The sequence below is a fragment of the Microtus oregoni genome, unplaced genomic scaffold (genome assembly GCF_018167655.1).
Source record: "Microtus oregoni isolate MIOR12 unplaced genomic scaffold, Mior012 000003F_ref0000135, whole genome shotgun sequence".
In the NCBI taxonomy this organism is placed as follows: Eukaryota; Metazoa; Chordata; class Mammalia; order Rodentia; family Cricetidae; genus Microtus; species Microtus oregoni.
Genome location: NW_024543062.1, coordinates 633,613 through 650,885, shown reverse-complemented (window position 1 = coordinate 650,885; position 17,273 = coordinate 633,613). Strand labels below are relative to the sequence as shown.

General features: G+C 49.4%; 1 protein-coding gene across 3 annotated transcripts in view; it reads right to left on the bottom strand.

The window, feature by feature from the left end:
* LOC121444369 (ras-associating and dilute domain-containing protein) overlaps positions 1–10,494 on the bottom strand; it is a 70,881-nt gene extending 60,387 nt beyond the window's left edge. For all 3 annotated transcript variants that reach the window (XM_041646193.1, XM_041646184.1, XM_041646200.1), the window contains exons 1-2: positions 10,423–10,494; positions 2,981–3,579 (exon numbers count right to left, since the gene is read on the bottom strand). In XM_041646193.1, the coding sequence (XP_041502127.1) occupies positions 2,981–3,515 (535 nt within the window). In that variant the 5' untranslated portion in view covers positions 3,516–3,579; positions 10,423–10,494. The remainder of the gene's footprint in view (positions 1–2,980; positions 3,580–10,422) is intronic.
* Between the last annotated feature and the right edge of the window lie 6,779 nt (positions 10,495–17,273).

Sequence of the window (17,273 nt, the reverse complement as noted above, 5' to 3'; positions counted from 1 at the left end):
GTATTTTGATAAGCTGGAAAATCAGGAAGTCACAGCACAAAAAAAAGCAATGTTTATGGAAAACAGAACCCAAACACAACAAAGGGCATTCCACTGGTGCACTGCAAGCACCCCAATGATTCACAAGAAGCAGGTGAACTGCCAGCTGGAGCCTCAGTTCCAGCTCCCAGTACCACTTGGCTTCAGGATCTACCATCCTGGAGCTTCTAATGCTTAAGCCTGAAAGAAGCTCCTAAAAGCCCACAGCAGCTTCTACTGTGGGAACAAGAATGGGGCTGAGCCTGGCTGCATGACAAATGCCTTTCTTTAATCCTAGCACTCAGGAGGCAGAGGCAGACTGATCTCTGTGAGTTCCAGGACAGTTCTGTCTGTCATCACGTCCCTGTGCTGCTATGTTACCTGTGTGTCTGTCGGGCCTGCTCTTCCTTGTGCATCTCCCTAGGCCTAAGCCCACTACTTGGCTCTAAGCAGAGGCTCTACGGTGTGCTGTCATGCCAGGTAAGAAGCATGGGCAAAGACTGGAGGCTGTAGTTGAGTGCTAGAGTGCTTGGCTAACATGGGATGAAGTCCTAGGTTCAATCCCCAGGACTACTGAAAAGAAAGGTGGGAGGAGGAGTGGCATGGGTATGCCTGTAACAACAAACCCAGCACAATCCTCATAGCCCTTGCCCTGGCCACAGGGCACCTTGGTCACACCCAGAGAAGGATGGCAGCCAGGAGAGTCATCTCTTTTGCTGGACCTGCTTGGGCAGTAACATGACCCCCTACAGTCCAACAAGTGGGTCACTCAGCCTGGCCAATGAAGAATGGACTCTTTATTGGAAAGGTTTTCATAGCCACCAAGGGAGAAAGGCTGTGAGCTGCAGAACTTCCTCTGGCCTGGCCTCATGTGTGTGTAGTGCTGAAGGAGGTAGACAGAACACAATTCCACACACTACACCCACAGCAGCCAGCATCCACATCACCCAGACACACAGACCTGGGCACAGGGCACCAGCAGCAGCCAGAAGGTCTCATGGTCTCATCAGGCCTGCTCTGAGCAAAAGAATGTCCAAAATGTTGCTCTAGGGGCTGAGGAGATGGCTCAGTGAGTAAGCATGCTTGCTGTCCAAACATGAGGATGTGAGTTCAAATCTTCTGCATCACATAAAATGCTAGCTGTGGCCTTCTGCCTGTAACCCCATCATTGTGAGTGTCACACAGAGGAGGACCACTGGGGCTTTCTGGCCACCAACCTAGCTCCAGGCTCAGTGCATGACTCTGTCTTAAAAAAATAAGAGGAGAATGATATAGGGCAGGATATCTGAAGTCGTCCTATGGCCTCTGTGTTCACACACGGGTACACAAACCTATACATGCACCTCAAACACATTACACAAGCAAACGCAAAACAAAGTGATGCTCCGCATACTAATATCAAGGTCCTATGTGTGTGTGTGCGTGCATGTGTACATTTCCACAATACTTGGTTATAGCAGGTCTCTGAAATGACGTGTGGGGCCAGCAAGAAGGCCCACTTAGTAAAGGCACCTGCTGCATAAATCTAACAAGCCAGAGTTGGAGTCCTAGAACCCACTGTGGGAAGAGGGACCAACTCCACAAAGTTGTTTCCTGAGTGCACCATAACGTGTGCATCCACATACCACACACACACACACACACTCAGGGCCAGTGAGATGGCTTAGCGGGTAAAAGCACTTGCCACCAAGCCTGACCACTTGAGTTCAAGTCCTGGGACCCACAAGGTAGAAGAGCCAACTCCCACAGTTTGACCTCTGACTTCCACATTGATGTCTACTTTCACTTCCCCGACACAAACAGGCACTCACATATTTAAAACAGAAACAAATCAAAATTTAAAAAAAGCAGCAGCTGTCATCATGAGACCTACAACTTTAAAGAACGTTTGTGTGGGGGAGATGGCTCAGCAGTTAAGAATACTTGTTGCTCTTGTAGAGGCCCTGGGTTTGAGTCCCATCTCCTACACAGTGGCTCACGACCACCCATAACTCCCAGGCACTCACAGGGTACACATTCATACACATAAAATAAATCTATTTTTTTTTTTGTAAAAGGTCAACTAAAAGCTAACCTTGGATATGAGAAAAAATAAATTCTGGGGCTGGAGAGATGGCTCAGTGGTTAAGAGCATTGCCTGCTCTTCCAAAGGTCCTGAGTTCAATTCCCAGCAACCACATGGTGGCTCACAACCATCTGTAATGAGGTCTGGTGCCCTCTTCTGGCCTGCAGACATACACACAGACAGAACATTGTATACATAATAAATAAATAAATAAATATTAAAAAAATAAAAATAAATTCTGGCAAAATGACTAATTTCTTTCCACCAATTGAATAATAAAGTAATGGGCTCCAAGTCACCAACCACATCCTTGAGGCCAAGAGCAGGCTAAGCTGCCCTACTTCTCAAGTCCACAAGAAGTTTGACAACCAACCGTTTCCAGGTTACCCAAGGCACCTGCTACATATCCTTATGCAGCCACTTGGCACCTGAGTCCTCTGGGCTCGGCAATGTCATGAGGGTCTGTGAACCATCCTTCACTGTCTTTCTATGCAGCCACTCAAAGATTCCTGACGAATTGAAGAGGGATATTTGTGGCAGGCCAACAACCAGGAACACATGGGTCTCTGGGACTAATGAGCTGGATTTGGCCTACAACACTATAGAAGGTAGCAGAAGCCACTGAAAATGGGCCACCAAGTATCCCATAGTCAATGCACTCATCCAATAAGGTTATTCAGACTTGTGAAGACATCAGTGACTCACCACAGCCACACTGGCCACCGCGAAACCAAACCCACCTTCCCCGTGTTCTTCTGTCCCCTGGCTGTCCCCTCCAAGCCATCCTTCCCTGTGTTCTTCTGTCCCCTCTGTCCCCTCCAAGCCATCCTTCCCCGTGTTCTTCTGTCCCCTCTGTCTGTCCCCTCCAAGCCATCCTTCACCGCCCTGCTTCCTCACCTGCCGTGGTGGTATCCACATCCTTGGCTGCCAGCTCTTCAACATCTGACCTCTTCCTCAGCTCAAACCTCCGGGACAAACCTTCTCGGGGCTTCCATAACTCCTGGATCAAAAGGGGCTTCTCATTGTCTCCAAACACTCGGAAGCACTGGGCCTGCCACCTCTGTCCAGAATCTCCAGCCTGGCCCACAACGTCACATAGTACATACTGGCCAGCACACTCGGGGTCCAGGGCATATCGCTCCAGGGCCTCTTTCACCAGCTCCTGGGCACTGGAGGTGCCAGTGGCCAGAACACTCTTGTAGTGGGTGCCTGTACAGACACTGTCTCCAAACACCTTCAAGACCCCCGGGGCTGAGAGCTGAGTGGAAAGTTCCGCAGGATCATCACTGGCGCCCAGGCTGCTGAAGGTGGGGTCCAGGTCACGATACTTGTAGCTGAGTGTCCGGGACAGCATAGTGGACAGTAGCTGGCTCTGTCGCTTCAGCTTACTCTTGGTGGGAGGAGACATGATGAACTGAGTCCCATAAAACATGGTGGGTGCGTCCTCATGAATAACCACTGAGGCTTTCAGCCAATGGGTGGGGGAAGGCCAGAGCCTGGGAGGGCAAAGTGATACAGGTTAGAGCCAGGTATCAGAGGCATCAAGAACAAAAGAGACACGAATCCATCCCAGCAGAGGCAACGGTCCTGGGCCACCCTGGCATCCACGCCACCTGGAGCCGGAAACCCAGCAGTGGGGCTGACAAGTCAGAGCCTATGAGGAGCAAGGAGCAAAGCAGGTCTGATAGACTAGACTGCAGTGCCTTCAGGGAAAGTCACTATGAAGGGAAACAAGGAAGTCACAGTAAGTTATAACCGCCTAGGGCTCTGTGACTTCTGGGAAGTGTTGGGCACAGGGAACAGCTACTGCAAGTGGACAAGTGACAGCACAGTCTCAGTAGGGCTGCTTCTCTGTTCTGGGGAATATGCTCACCATCTAGCAAGGTCACGCCAGAAAAACAACAACAAACAAGTAACAGAAGGAAACAAGCCATATTCATCTTGGCTGTGAATTCAATTCTTCTATGCCAGTCTATACAAAAGATGAAGGTCATCCCAAACACAAGCAGAGCTGGGGAAATGGCCACAGCTACAGACAGACAGAGACACAGACAGACAGACAGACAGACAGACACACACACACACATATCACATCACATCACAAGCCTTGGGACTGGGGAGATGGCCGAGTGGGTAAGGGCACCTGCTGTACAAGCATGAAGACCTGACTTCAAATCTCCAGTACCCATGTCAAACGCTGGGCATGGCTATGCATGCACCTATAACCCCAGCAATTTGTGGGACAGAGACAGGAGTATTACTGGGGCTTGCTAGCTGCCAACTGAGCTCCAGGCTCAGAGAGAAATCCTGTCTCCAAAGAATATCTCTCTCTCTCTCTCTCTCTCTCTCTCTCTCACGCACACGCACGCACACGCACACACACATATACAAGGGTAAGGGTAACAAGCAACCGGACTCTAGAAATACAAACCCCAAGAGAAAGCTGCTCCCCATGACCTGGCAGAGACAACTGGTCCTGACTGGAAGGGATCCCTGGCAGAGGAGGTTAGTCCCAACTAAAGAGATACTTCCTTAGGACTGAAGCTTGGCACATCCACGAGGCCACTAGGCCACAAGGAACAACACAAAGATCGCCTACAGAACCAGTGGAAGCATCCTAGGAATGCATGCATTCCACCCACCATGTTCAGCCACCAGGCTCTCTTCAGAAAGAGGCTGGCTCCCTAGGAGCTTCCAGGGAGCAGGAAGAGCCTGTGTGTAGCAGAATCCTAATCCTAAAGCTCCTAATGTCCTATGGGGGTTAGAGAAGGAATTACCCATCACCCTCAAAACAGTCTTAGGTCTGGAGAGCCTAGAGAAGGAAACGAGGACTGGAGGCTCTGCCACCAGTAAGGATGAGGGAGAAAAGCTGCATGCATTCATCTCTTGATGAGCAGCCCTCACTCCTGCATCGCAAACAAAGGGAGACAAACTGGTGAGCCAAGGGAGGAGTGTTTTCTAGAAGCCTCTAAACAAGTGTGCCCAACCTGCAACCCTGGGGCTGTATGCGGTCAATGACAGCTATGAATGACACATAACACAAAACTGTAAATGTATTTAAAACATGAGGCTTTTTGGTGGTTCTATTTTGCGCCATGCTCAAGTGTCAGCTTTGTAGATGATATCACGTTGCAATGTCAAAAGATTGGACACACCCGCTAATGACTCAGGACCCAGAGAAAGCAGCACAGCGACCTGCCACTATGACTCCAGCTTGTCAGCTCTGCTGAAGTCCCCAGCCTCCACTCACCCACATTTTTATGGGCTGGAGAAGGATTTTAGTGGTGGCTTAAGGCTTCAGAACCACCCACGGAACTCTTCAAAAGACTCTCAGGAGGCTAACAGGACTGCCGTCAAACCCAATGACCTCAGACTGACACGCAGACCACAAGCAAGAAGGGGAGAACCAACTAAAAGAAAAAAAAAACCTGTCTTCCAATCTCTACATATGTGTCGTGGTGTGTGCACACATGCAATAAATGTAAAATAATTTTAAAAAGAATCTTGGAACTAGAGAGATGATTCAATGGTTAAAAACAAGTTTGTTTGGCCAGGCAGTGGTGGTGCATGCCTTTAATTCCGGCACCTGGGAAGCAGAGGCAGGTGAATTTCTGTGAGTTCAAGACCAGCCTGGTCTACAAAAGCTAGTTCCAGGACAGGCTCCAAAGCCACAGAGAAACCCTGTCTCCATAACCCCCCCCCCAAAAAAAAGGTTTGTTTGTTTTTAAAAGACTTGGATCAAGCAGATGTGCGGTCCACATCTACAATTACATCAGGTGGGAGATGAAGGCACAAAGACCAGGAGTTTAAGGTCAACCTCAACTACATAGAAATCTGAGAAAACTGTAGCACGAATAATAAAAACCCAGAGACAGATGTTGGGTGAGCTTTTATTATTCTTGCTACAGAAAGCTGCAGTCCAGTGTGGGACACAAAAGATCCAGTCTCAAACAAACAAAAACAAAAACAGAAACAAACAAACAAAAACCCAAGGCCAAACAAAACCTCAGAAAGCCAGATGTGGCCATGAATGCCTGTAATCTTGCAATCCCAGCAACTCGGAGGCGGCTGAGGCAGGAGAATCTTGCTTTGGAGGCCAACCTGAGCTACAAACACAGCAAGATCCTGTTACAAAGCAAAGACCCCACAGGGAGCCAAACGAAGCAACTGACCAGACCTCCAGCTGACACTGAGAATCAGATTTCTGCCTACTCTTTTCCTGAGGCCCCTCCCACCGCCAGCAGCAACACAAGTGAAGTCGGAAAAGCAAGCCACAAAACCTCCTCAGCCAGCTGACCTAGGTGCCCGGGCATTGTGGGAGGGGTCTGAGCTCTTCCAGAGCCTCTGGAGAGCTTTAACACTCAAGCCTGCCAGGCGGTAGTGGCACACGCCTTTAATCCCAGCACTTGGGAGGCAGAGGCAGGAGGGTCTCTGTGAGTTCGAGGCCAGCCTGATCTACAAAGGGAGTTCCAGGACAGGCTCCAAAGCTACAGAGAAACCCTGTCTGGAAAAAAAAAAAACAAACACTCAAGCCTGAGCTCCCAAAGGACTAGCAACTGTCCTGCAGGATGGCTCTAGTTTCACCAAAACTCATTCCCCACCACAAAGTCTTTAGTGATGTACCAGCTCTCTGGAGACTTGAACTTGCCTAAAAATAGCTGCTGTCCAGAGAAAAGTGGCCAGAAAATTGAAATGCAAAAGGTTCTTTTGGGTCTCTGTGAAGAAAGATATGGAGAGATCAAAGTATTGTGTCTCTTCCCGGGGATCCTGAGACAAGTATCCTCGGCAACCCCGAGAAGTCTAGAACTGATTATGCTCCTCTGCATGGGACTGTCACTTAAACCACAACAAAAGCATTCTCAAGGAGCTGGAGAGATGGCTCAGTGCTTAAGAGTGCTGGCTCTATAAGAATAAGGACCTGAGTTCGAATCCCTAGCACCCACATAAAAAGCTGGCTATGTCTGCACATGCCTATAACCTCAGCCCCGGGGTGACACACAGATCCCAGGCACTGAGCCTCCTCCAGCAGAGAAGTCCCCTGTGTTTCATGGAAGCATCAAGGGAGAATTAAGCATTGTGGAGGCCGTGTCTTCTGAGAATGTGTGCTGGCTAGAGGCTTCCAAGGAAGAGACAGGTCATTCCTGACAGCTCCCGGCTTCGGCTGCTCTAGCCTCCGCTTGTGTAGGTACTGGTACACACATCCCCCACACACTTGCATGCATGCCCCACCCCACCACACGTTTTTCTGAAAAGCATGCATCACAGTGTCTTCACACACAAACATGGTATTAGAGTTCAGTCCACAGAACCGGTGTGAAAAGCCCAGCATCATGGCGTGTGCACCAGGTCTCAGGGAATGAAGGCAAGAGGAACCCTGGGATTCCCTGGCTGGCCAGTTTATGGAGTCCCAAGCCAGTGAGAGAGTGTCTGAGAAACACAAGGTGAACAGCTCTTGAGTGATCCCTCCCAAGACTGATCTCTGGCCTCTACATGCATACGCACCCCTTCCTTGGAAGCCTCTAGACCAGCACACATTCTCAAATGACACAGCCTCCACAACACTTGGTCCCCCCTTGCCACTTCCAAGAAGTGCAGGGGACGCCTGTGCTGAAGTATCCTTCTTGTCGAAAGTCTAACCCAGGTGGGCAACACTGCAGCCCCAGCCATTGAGGCTTGTGGCCCTAAAAGTCATGGGTTCTGGAGACCACAATGTCAAAATGTCCTTAAGCAGAAGAAGAGTCACAAAGTAAACCACAGTGTTTAAAGGCCCAGATCCAATGCAGAAATGGACTGGCATCTTGTTCCCTGGCTGTACATCTAACTGGACTGCTTTAACAGAACAGAAATGTTAATGAGGTGTGGTGGTGTGCATACCCAAAATCCCAGTTGTCTGAAGGTGGAGGCAGGAGGGTCAAGAGCTCAAGGTCATCCTCAGCTACCCAGGCCAGCCTGGGCGCCGTGAGACAATGCCAAGAGAGAAAGGGTGAGGAGGAGAATGGAAGCTGCTATGGCTCACATATATAACTCCCGCACTCAGGAGGCTATGGCAGAAGGACTGCATGGCAAGGCCAGCCTGGGATACAGCATGAGTTCCAGACCAACTGGGGCTGAGAGACGCTATCAAAAGGGGGGTAACAGAGGCAGAGATGTTCCTCACATGCATTAAGCATTAGGTTCCATTCCCAGCACTGCGTAAGCTAGGCATGGAGGCACATGCCTGTGGTCCCAGCATTCAGGAGGTATAGACAGAACAATCAGAAGTTCAAGGTCATTGGGCCTTCAAGATGGCAAAGGAGCTTGCTGTCAAGCCTGATGTTCAATTCCCGTATCTCACATGCCAGAAGGAGAAAATGGACTCACAAAAGTGGTCCTCTGACCATCCCCCCAAAAGTTTTCCTCTGAGCACCAACTGAGCATGTGCACGCACACAGAATATTAAATTTAAATATTAAAAATCTTTATAAATTTAAAACATGTACACATAGAGAAATAATAAATAAATGAATGCAAAAAAAAATTAAGAAGTTGAAGGTCATCTTTGGCTATTCAAAGAGTTTGAGGCCAGCCAAGGCTACACATAGCCCTATCTCAAAATACATACGTAAAAAAAGAAAAAGGAAATACACAGGAAAAGTACAAGTACATAATACTAGGTCCCCTCCACGAACCTCAGGAGCACGGGATGCAGACTGGACCTTCATAAGTGCCCCTCCCTCCTGTCTAAGACGGATTGGAAAATCATGAAGAACAGGAGGCAGCAGAAATTGGGTGAGGTGACTCATTCCTCTCTAACATTCCCCTTCCTAGCCCCTCAAAGTCCCAGTGAATGCTGAGTTTTAGATGTTCTGAGATTTTCCAGAAAGCTTGCTTTTATGGCCATCCTCACCACAGCCACCAAAGAGAGTGGGCCCTGGGGGTGTTCACCTGCTCCCAGGCCACTTCCCTTCCTAATCACAGAGTCAAGAGTACAGCCTGTTTGTCCAAACAGGACAAAAATGTTTCTCAAAAGGCCACTTGGAATCCAGGGAAAGTCCTACAGAGAAGAGCACGCCCTGGGTAACCAGATCTGTTTTTCTGCAAGTATGACCTGTCTTTTCCTTTTCTGCCCAATTCTCGCCTCTGACACACAAACATTTGGGGACAGCCCAGGTCCCGGAGAGTCAGTACAGGCAAGGCTCTTGCTGCAGCTGCCTCATAAACTCTCCCTTTTCTAGTTCTCCAAGAAGAGTCCCATTTCTGCTTTTAAAAAAAGAAAAAGAAAAAAAGGTTAAGTCACAACGACTAGGCAGGCAGTGAGGTCAGTGGCGGCTGACATGGGTGGAGGGACATGTCTGTTCCAACAGGACAATGTGGAACACATTATCATTCCAACAGGAGGAAAAAAAAATGAACAGTCAACTTTGGTGCATTATTCACCTCCCCTCTTCCACAAATCCTATCTTTATGGCTCCAGCTGGAGGGAGGCTTTAAATATGAGCATAATTCAATCAGGTTCCATTCGGTGCTAGTCACTTAGCAAAAGGGGACTGAATGACTTCTCCCAGTGGAATTAGGGACAGGCTCCTCTCTGGAATGCACAAGAGGTGGCCCGCAGCACCGAGACACGGGTAATCAAATTCTTTTTGGTAATTCAGATTAACCAAACACTCAATGGGCGACAAAGGCTGGCCCGACAGGTCTGCAGCCTTTCAGGCCCCCCATCCCAGGGCTCCCCAGGGACAGAAGCCAGATCCCTCTGAGGGCCTCAGAGCTCCTGCCCAGCATCTGTCTCAGGCGCAGTACTTGTCGGGGGGCTGGATGCAAATGGCACAGAAATAGCTGGGGAAACAATGCTTCTCGCGGGTACACGGGTGGGGAGGCGACACTCCTGCGGGACGGGTGTAGGAGTGGGGTGTCACCACCATCCTGGTGGGAGAGTGTGGGATTCCCTCGGAGCTTTTTCGGGATGCCCCAGGTTAGATTCCATCTCCTTGGCACCGCCAGGTAAACTGAGGCCTGATAGGGTCCTTCCACCAAGAATGACATTGGCCGGATCTCCCCCTAGAATCCCACGGGGCCACGCCACCCGCGCCCACCCGGCCTTCAGGTGCAGCTCCCCCGGGCCACTCCAGGCCCCGTGCGCTCGCCGGTTTCCATGGCAACCGAGCAAGCCTGCCTCTTTCGCGCCGGGACTCGCTGCGGGGACCGTGAACAGCGCGGCCCCGCCCCAGCGCGTGCCCCGCCACCCGTGTCTTAGCCCGCGGTCTCCGCGCCCTCCGCGGGTCCCCGTCGTAGCCCAGAGGCACCTCCTGAGCCATCCTCGGCCTCCCCCGATCTTCCTTCTCGCGCCCCGCACTTACCTCAGCTCAGCCCGTCAGCCGCGTCCCCCGCGCGCGGCTCCCACGCCCGCCGTTAGCCGAGCTGGCGCCCGGCTCGAGGCGCCTCCTGCCGGCCGCGCAACGGACAGGGCGAGGCTTCCGAGGGGGCGGGGCCTCCGGGGCGGAGCCTGTGAGGGCGGGGAGCCCGGCGAGGTGAACGGAAACCTGACACCTCAGCGCCCAATGGGCAGAGACGAAGCCTTGAGTGGGCGGGGTCACACGTACTGGGGCTGGCCTGGACCCGGGGAAATATAGGTTGTGCGCTAGCGTCCCCTTCTGGCAGCCAACGGCAGGGGCGATTCCTGAAGAGGTGTGGCTTTCGGGGTGTGTGTGACCTCCTACGACGGGCACGTGGTATATCGAGGGGCGGGGCCTCAGCCAAGAGGGGCGTGGCCGATGCTAACCCTTCCTCTATGTGCTCTATGGTCAAGTAGGCTAGGTGGTGGTCGGCCTCCACTCCAGATAGTGGACAAGTGTGGAGGGTGGACAAGAGTGGAGGGATGGACAAGGGTGGACAATCACCTTGATATTTACAAACATGCATGAAATGGACCGGGAACAGGGAGACCAGAATTTTGTTTCGTTTAACATATTTTTATTGATTGATTGATAATTGTATACGTATATATACTGTATGTTATCAATATTTACACCATTTCTTTAATTTTAATGTATTCTTTGTAGAATTTTATTTTATTTTATATTTTAGATAGGATCGCATATATTCCAGACTGGCCTCAAACTCTTGTAGTCAAGGCTGGCCTTGCCCCCTGATGCTATTGCCTCCGCCTTCCTTGTGTTGGGATTACAGGCTTGCACTACCATGCCTCTTTTGTGTAGTGCTGGGGATTAAACCCAGGACCTCATGTATGCAATGCAAATGCTCTACCAACTAAACCACCCTCTCCCCCCCAGGCCTTACCCAGAGTTTTAAAGGGCAAGTCAAATTATGGCAGACTGGCTTAAAACCACGCAAAAGGGCCGGGCGGTGGTGGCGCACGCCTTTAAACTCGGGAGGCAGAGGCAGGCAGATCTCTGTGAGTTCGAGACCAGCCTGGTCTACAGAGCTAGTTCCAGGACAGGCTCCAAAACCACAGAGAAACCCTGTCTGGAAAAACCAAAAGAAAAAAGAAAAAAAAAAAAACATACAAAAGGGGACCTAATCGGCTTGGGCACTTTGACCCAAAAGCCTTCCTAACAACTTGTTTGTTTTGACTTAGCGCTGATATGTTTCTGATCTCAAACTGCAGACCCTAACCCTAGGAGTCCATCTTTCTGTGGACAGTTTATAGTTCACCGCTGTAGAGCAGTGGTTCTCAACCTTCTAATACTGTGACCCTCATGCTACAGTTCCTCATGCTGTGGTGACCCCACCCGTGAAATTACTTCATTGCTGTGCTTTTGCTACTGTTATGAATCATAATGTAAAAATTGGATAATGTAGGCTATCTGGCGCGCAACCCCCTTGGGGTCGTGACCCACAGGTTGAAAACCGCTGCTGTAGAGTAGTGACCCCATGTTTGAGAGAAGCGAAGGGGATAAACATGTATGAACCACCACTTCTGCCTGTCCCTGTATGCTGAGGGGCTCTACCCAGCCCAGCTGCCCAGATTCCTACACTAGCTCTTATGAAGTTCCTCTTTTTCATCTTTCCCCCTAAAGATGTAGAGACTCAGAGAAACCAGGGGGCTTGACTGTACCCCCACAGACCTTTGCAGGAGGTCCCCCGCATCATGCATACCAATCTCCTCACACACCCCAGCTTCAGAGGCTGTAACCAAACAACATTCTGGAATATTTCCCTATAACTTCCTACAAACCATGGCAGAGAGGCAGTTACCAGAGCTGGGAGGAGAGCCTGGGTTCAGGCCTGGATGCTCTTTCTGCCACTTCCCACGCTGCAACGAAACCCATCTCCAGACTTTCTAAACCCATCTCTGGCAGAGTGACACACACTGCAACATGGGAACCAGATCCGGACTATTTTTGTAAATAAAGTTTTATTGGGACACAGCTACGATTGTTTGTTTACATACCGTCTGAGTGTCTGGCAATTTGTAGCTCATAGTGGATTGGATGTAAAATGCCTACCCCAGGCTTACATTTCAAAGTCTTGACCACCTGCTGGTAGTGTTGTTTTTGAAGGTTGTAAAGACTTTAAAGAGTGGAGTCCGGATGGAAGAAGTTGGTCATGGGGACAGGTTTTTGAAAGATTTTCATCCCTGACCATTTTTTGTCTGCTTGCTTCCTCTTCTCCAGGAGGTCAAAAGCTCCCTGATGTCTCTCAAATTGTAAGCCAGGAATGTCTTTCTCTTTTAAGTTGCTTCTGAGGCCCCACATCCAGTAACATTCTGGGGTTCTGGGAACGGGGACATCAGCATCTGAATTTTCATCCCATGAAACCCGCTTTGATCACCTAGATAATTTTTGTTTTTTTTTTTTGGGGGGGGGGGGTTTCGAGACAGGGTTTCTCTGTGGCTTTGGAGCCTGTCCTGGAACTAGCTCTCTAGACCAGGCTGGTCTCGAACTCACAGAGATCCGCCTACCTCTGCCTCCCGAGTGCTGGGATTAAAGGCGTGCGCCACCATCGCCCGGCTCACCTAGATAATTTTAATTTATCCTTAAATTCTGTAATCCAGTGTTGCTTATGTGATACCGAACCTCCAGGATGGCTGCCAGGGAGCCACACTTCCCAGTCCCCACATCGCCGCATAGACTCCCTTGTTGAACAGGATGACTAGAAGTGTAAGACTCACACAAGGAAAGATGTAGCATCTGCCCGTGCCATCTCTTCGATCTTACTCTGAGGTAAGATGACCAGCACTTTGGAAAGACCTGCAAGCAATTCTGTGTGAAAAGAGAGGCACTGACCAACAGCCAACACCAGTGCACACACATCTGTGAACTGCCAGACTGGATTTTCCTCTACCCACAGTCCCATTCCCAACGCTGTAACCTTGGTTGGTTGCCAGCCCTGACAGATAATCAGTCTGGCCATCCTGGAGCTCGCTCTGTAGACCAGGCTGGTCTTGAACTTAGAGATCCCCCTGACTGCCTCCTGAGTGCTAGGATTAAAGGGATGCACCACCACCGCCTGGAATTCTGGATGAGGTTTAACAACCATTCCATTATGGGTAGATCCTACCAAGAGGGATTACGTAAGGAGGGCTTGGTCCTCAGTGCAAGCCATAGTCAGATCCGGAGCATTGGGTAATTGACTAGATCCTGAGGGTGCTGACTTAATGAGTTGATCATTTCTTTCTGTTTGTTTTGCATGTTAGCACATTCATACATGGCGAATGTGGGCACATGTATGCCACATTGTGCCTATGGAGGACAACTCCAGGTTTTGGTCCTTGCCATCCATCTAATTTGAAACAGAATCACTCTGTGCTTTTTCCACTGAGCACTCCAGGCTAGCTGGCCTGGAAACCCTGCCATACTCACCTCCCATCTTCCCATGGGAGTGCTGGGATTACAGACACTTGTCCTGGGCGTCCGGCTTTTACATGGGTCTAGAGCATTCCAATTCAGTACCTCACGCTTGTTCCGTGCTTTCCCCTACTGAACCATCTCCTCACGCAATGGATTCATCCCCTGATGGAGCCATAATATGATGGCATCCTCAGGAGGTAGCAGAAAGTGGGAGGTGGAGTCTCATTGGAGGAATTAGGGCACTGGGGAGATGGGACACAGTTTGAGTAAGGGAATTTGCTCAATAAAAAAGTAAGGCAGGTCAGATGTGGTGGCGCACGCAGAGGCCAGCCTTGTCTACATAGATGGTTCTAGGCTACACAGTAAGACCCTGAAGAAGGGAGTCAGCCTGAGTCACATACTGAGACCATGCCTCAAAAAAATAAGTCAAAATTTTAGGGCCTCTCCTTCCTCGTTCTGCCATCTTGGCAACTGTGGAAGCCTTCGGAAGCCTGTCTGGAAGGCTGTGGTTCAAATTCTCCAGAAACCAGAGAGAGGACACCGCTCTTCTTAAAACTGAAGATGTTTATGCCCAAGATGAAGCTGAATTCTACTTAGGCAGGAGAGTTGCCCTGTGTATAAAGCAAAACAGCAATACAGTGTCTTCTGAAATCAAACAAACAAGACAAGAGCCATCCAGGCAAAGGCACTCGGGCCCATGAAAATAGTGGCACGGTTCATGGCAAATTCTGAAGCAACCTTCCTGCGCAGGTTGTGGCCACACCATCCATGGGACACTGTACCCTTCCCATGAAATATACCCTAATGAAATATAAATTAATAAAAGTGGATTTGTGTTCTGGATAAATAATAAAACAAAAACAGATAAATAAAAAGATTTTAAGAATTTAATTTTATAGATTTAAAAAATAAGGTAGTGACTGAGGAAGACATCTGATGTTGACCTCTGACCTCCACTCACAAATGAGTGCTTGTGCACCTGCACATGTGTATGCATTCACCCAATAATATGTACATTACACATACACATGCACACATATACATGCACAGGTGCTCGCGCGCGCGCGCACGCACGCGCGCACACACACACACACACACACACACATACACACACACAGGAAACTGAGTTTTGAGCTGCCATCTTTGGCCAGTAGATGGAGACAGATCCCTGGACCGGTCAAGCAAAGGATTTACTGAGCCCTGAGATAAGTAGGCATCGGGTTAGGCTGTATCCCCAAATGATGGACTTTACAGAAACAAAGAGAACCAGCTCCTGGAAAGAGCAGTAGTGATGAAGAGCGGGTATCAGCAGGCATGTGCAGCTAATAACCCTGCACTGCCTGTCGCCAGCAGCCCATAGGGTATGCAGGGTTGCAAAGATGAGCAAGGCAACATTTGGGGCTAGGTGGTGGCTCGCCGGACAAAGGCTGCACAAGTGTGAGGGCCAGAGTTCAAATCCCCATCACCCATGTAAAAGCCAAGTGTGGACACACATGCACCTTTAACCCCAGCGAAGTGGGGACCAGAGACAGAAGAACCACTAGGATGTGTTGACTTCTAGCCTAGCTCCAGACTCACGAGAGACCCTGTCTCAAAGGAATAATATGAAGAGTGGCAGAACAAGACACCTAACATTCTCCTCTGTCCCTTGCGTGCACACATGGGCACGTGAACTCACACAACCATACACCCTGCACGTGTACACATGCTGGTGTGAAGAGTTCATTAGACTACAACAAGACACCAATGGTGTAACTGTCGGCTAATGCTGTAATAAGGTGTGTAACAAACATTCAGAGGCCTACAATACTGTTACTGCCTGCATGCTGGCAGGTGATCTGTGACTGGTAAGCTCGACTTAAGACAGGTTGGGGTTGGATTTGGATCTGCTCCGCCTGCCTCCTCATTCTCAGAAATTCTCTTATGCAGAACCCGATTTTCTCCCGAAAGATTGAAGATGTGTAGGAGGGGGGCTGGAGAGATGGCTCAGTGGTTAAGAGCATTGCCTGCTCTTCCAAAGGTCCTGAATTCAATTCCCGGCAACCACATGGTGGCTCACAACCATCTGTAATGAGGTATGGTGCCCTCTTCTGGCCTGCAGGCATACACACAGACAGACTATTGTATACATAATAAATAAATATTTTAAAAAAAAAAGAAGATGTGTAGGAGGTCAGGCTGTACCACTGACATTTGGGTAAAGAATCTGCTATCAGGTCCGACGATATGAATCTATGAACCTGCATGCGAGAGGCTGAAGAAGGGACTGACTCAACCTGGGCCACAGAGTGAAACCCTGTCTCAAAAAAATAAATAAAAATGCGGTATGTGATTGGCCCATCCGTGTTGCAGCATGGACGAGGGAGTAGCTCACGAGGTCACGCCCCTTTCTGAGAAGCTGTAAGGGCAGGAGAGCATAGCCACTGGTAAATTCCCTCTGCACCTTAAATGACCAGAGAGAGGAAAATAGGGATGAATATCATCAAAATACACTCACACATGTATCAATTAGTCAAAGACCAAATAAGAAGTATTTTTAGCTGAGCTAATGTGTATAATGTTATTAAAGGTGGTGTATACCTTTAATCCAGCAGAGGCAGGTGGACCTGTGAATTTAAAACAGCCCAGTCGACACAGAGAGTTCCCATCCATCCAGAGTTATGCAGTGAGACCCTGTCTAATATATATATAGTGTGTATTATATATGCACACACATATAAATACACATATATACATATGTATGTGAGTAGAAGGGGGTGGGCATACAGAGAAGTTGGCACCTTTACCCTTTGCTGGTGGGAACACACAGGGTGACATGGTGTACTGATTTCTCATCTGATTGCTGTGACAATACACCTGGAAGAAACAACTTGAGAAAAGCGGTGTTCATATAAGCTCACGGGGCAAGGGTGCAGTTGTCATGTCAGGGAAGGCATGGCGGCAGGAGTGAGGCAGCTGGTCACACTGTGTCCCCATGCGGGAAGCAGAGAGCAGCGAACACGGGTGCTCAGCTCCCTTCCTCCTCTGCAGTCAGTACAGGACCCAGCCCCTGGGACAGCATTGCCTCCATTCCAATTAACCTATTCTAGCAATGCCCTCACAGACATCCCAAGGCTTATCTCCTATGTGGGTCTAGATCTAGTGAGGTCAACTGGTAATCATTCAGAGGCCTAAGAAAATCCATAGTTTTTCAAAGAATAACAGCTTCCCATAATGATCTAGGGACCTCTTGGGAGAAACAGAAACACAGTTCTACACAAAACCTTGCATACAGGGTCTCAGCCCTTATCAACACTTGCGAAAGAGCTGAGTTTGGTTCCCAGTACCCACATCTAGGGCCTCACAATCTCTTGTAACTTCAGCTTCAGGGAATCCGACACCGTCTTCTGGACCCTTGG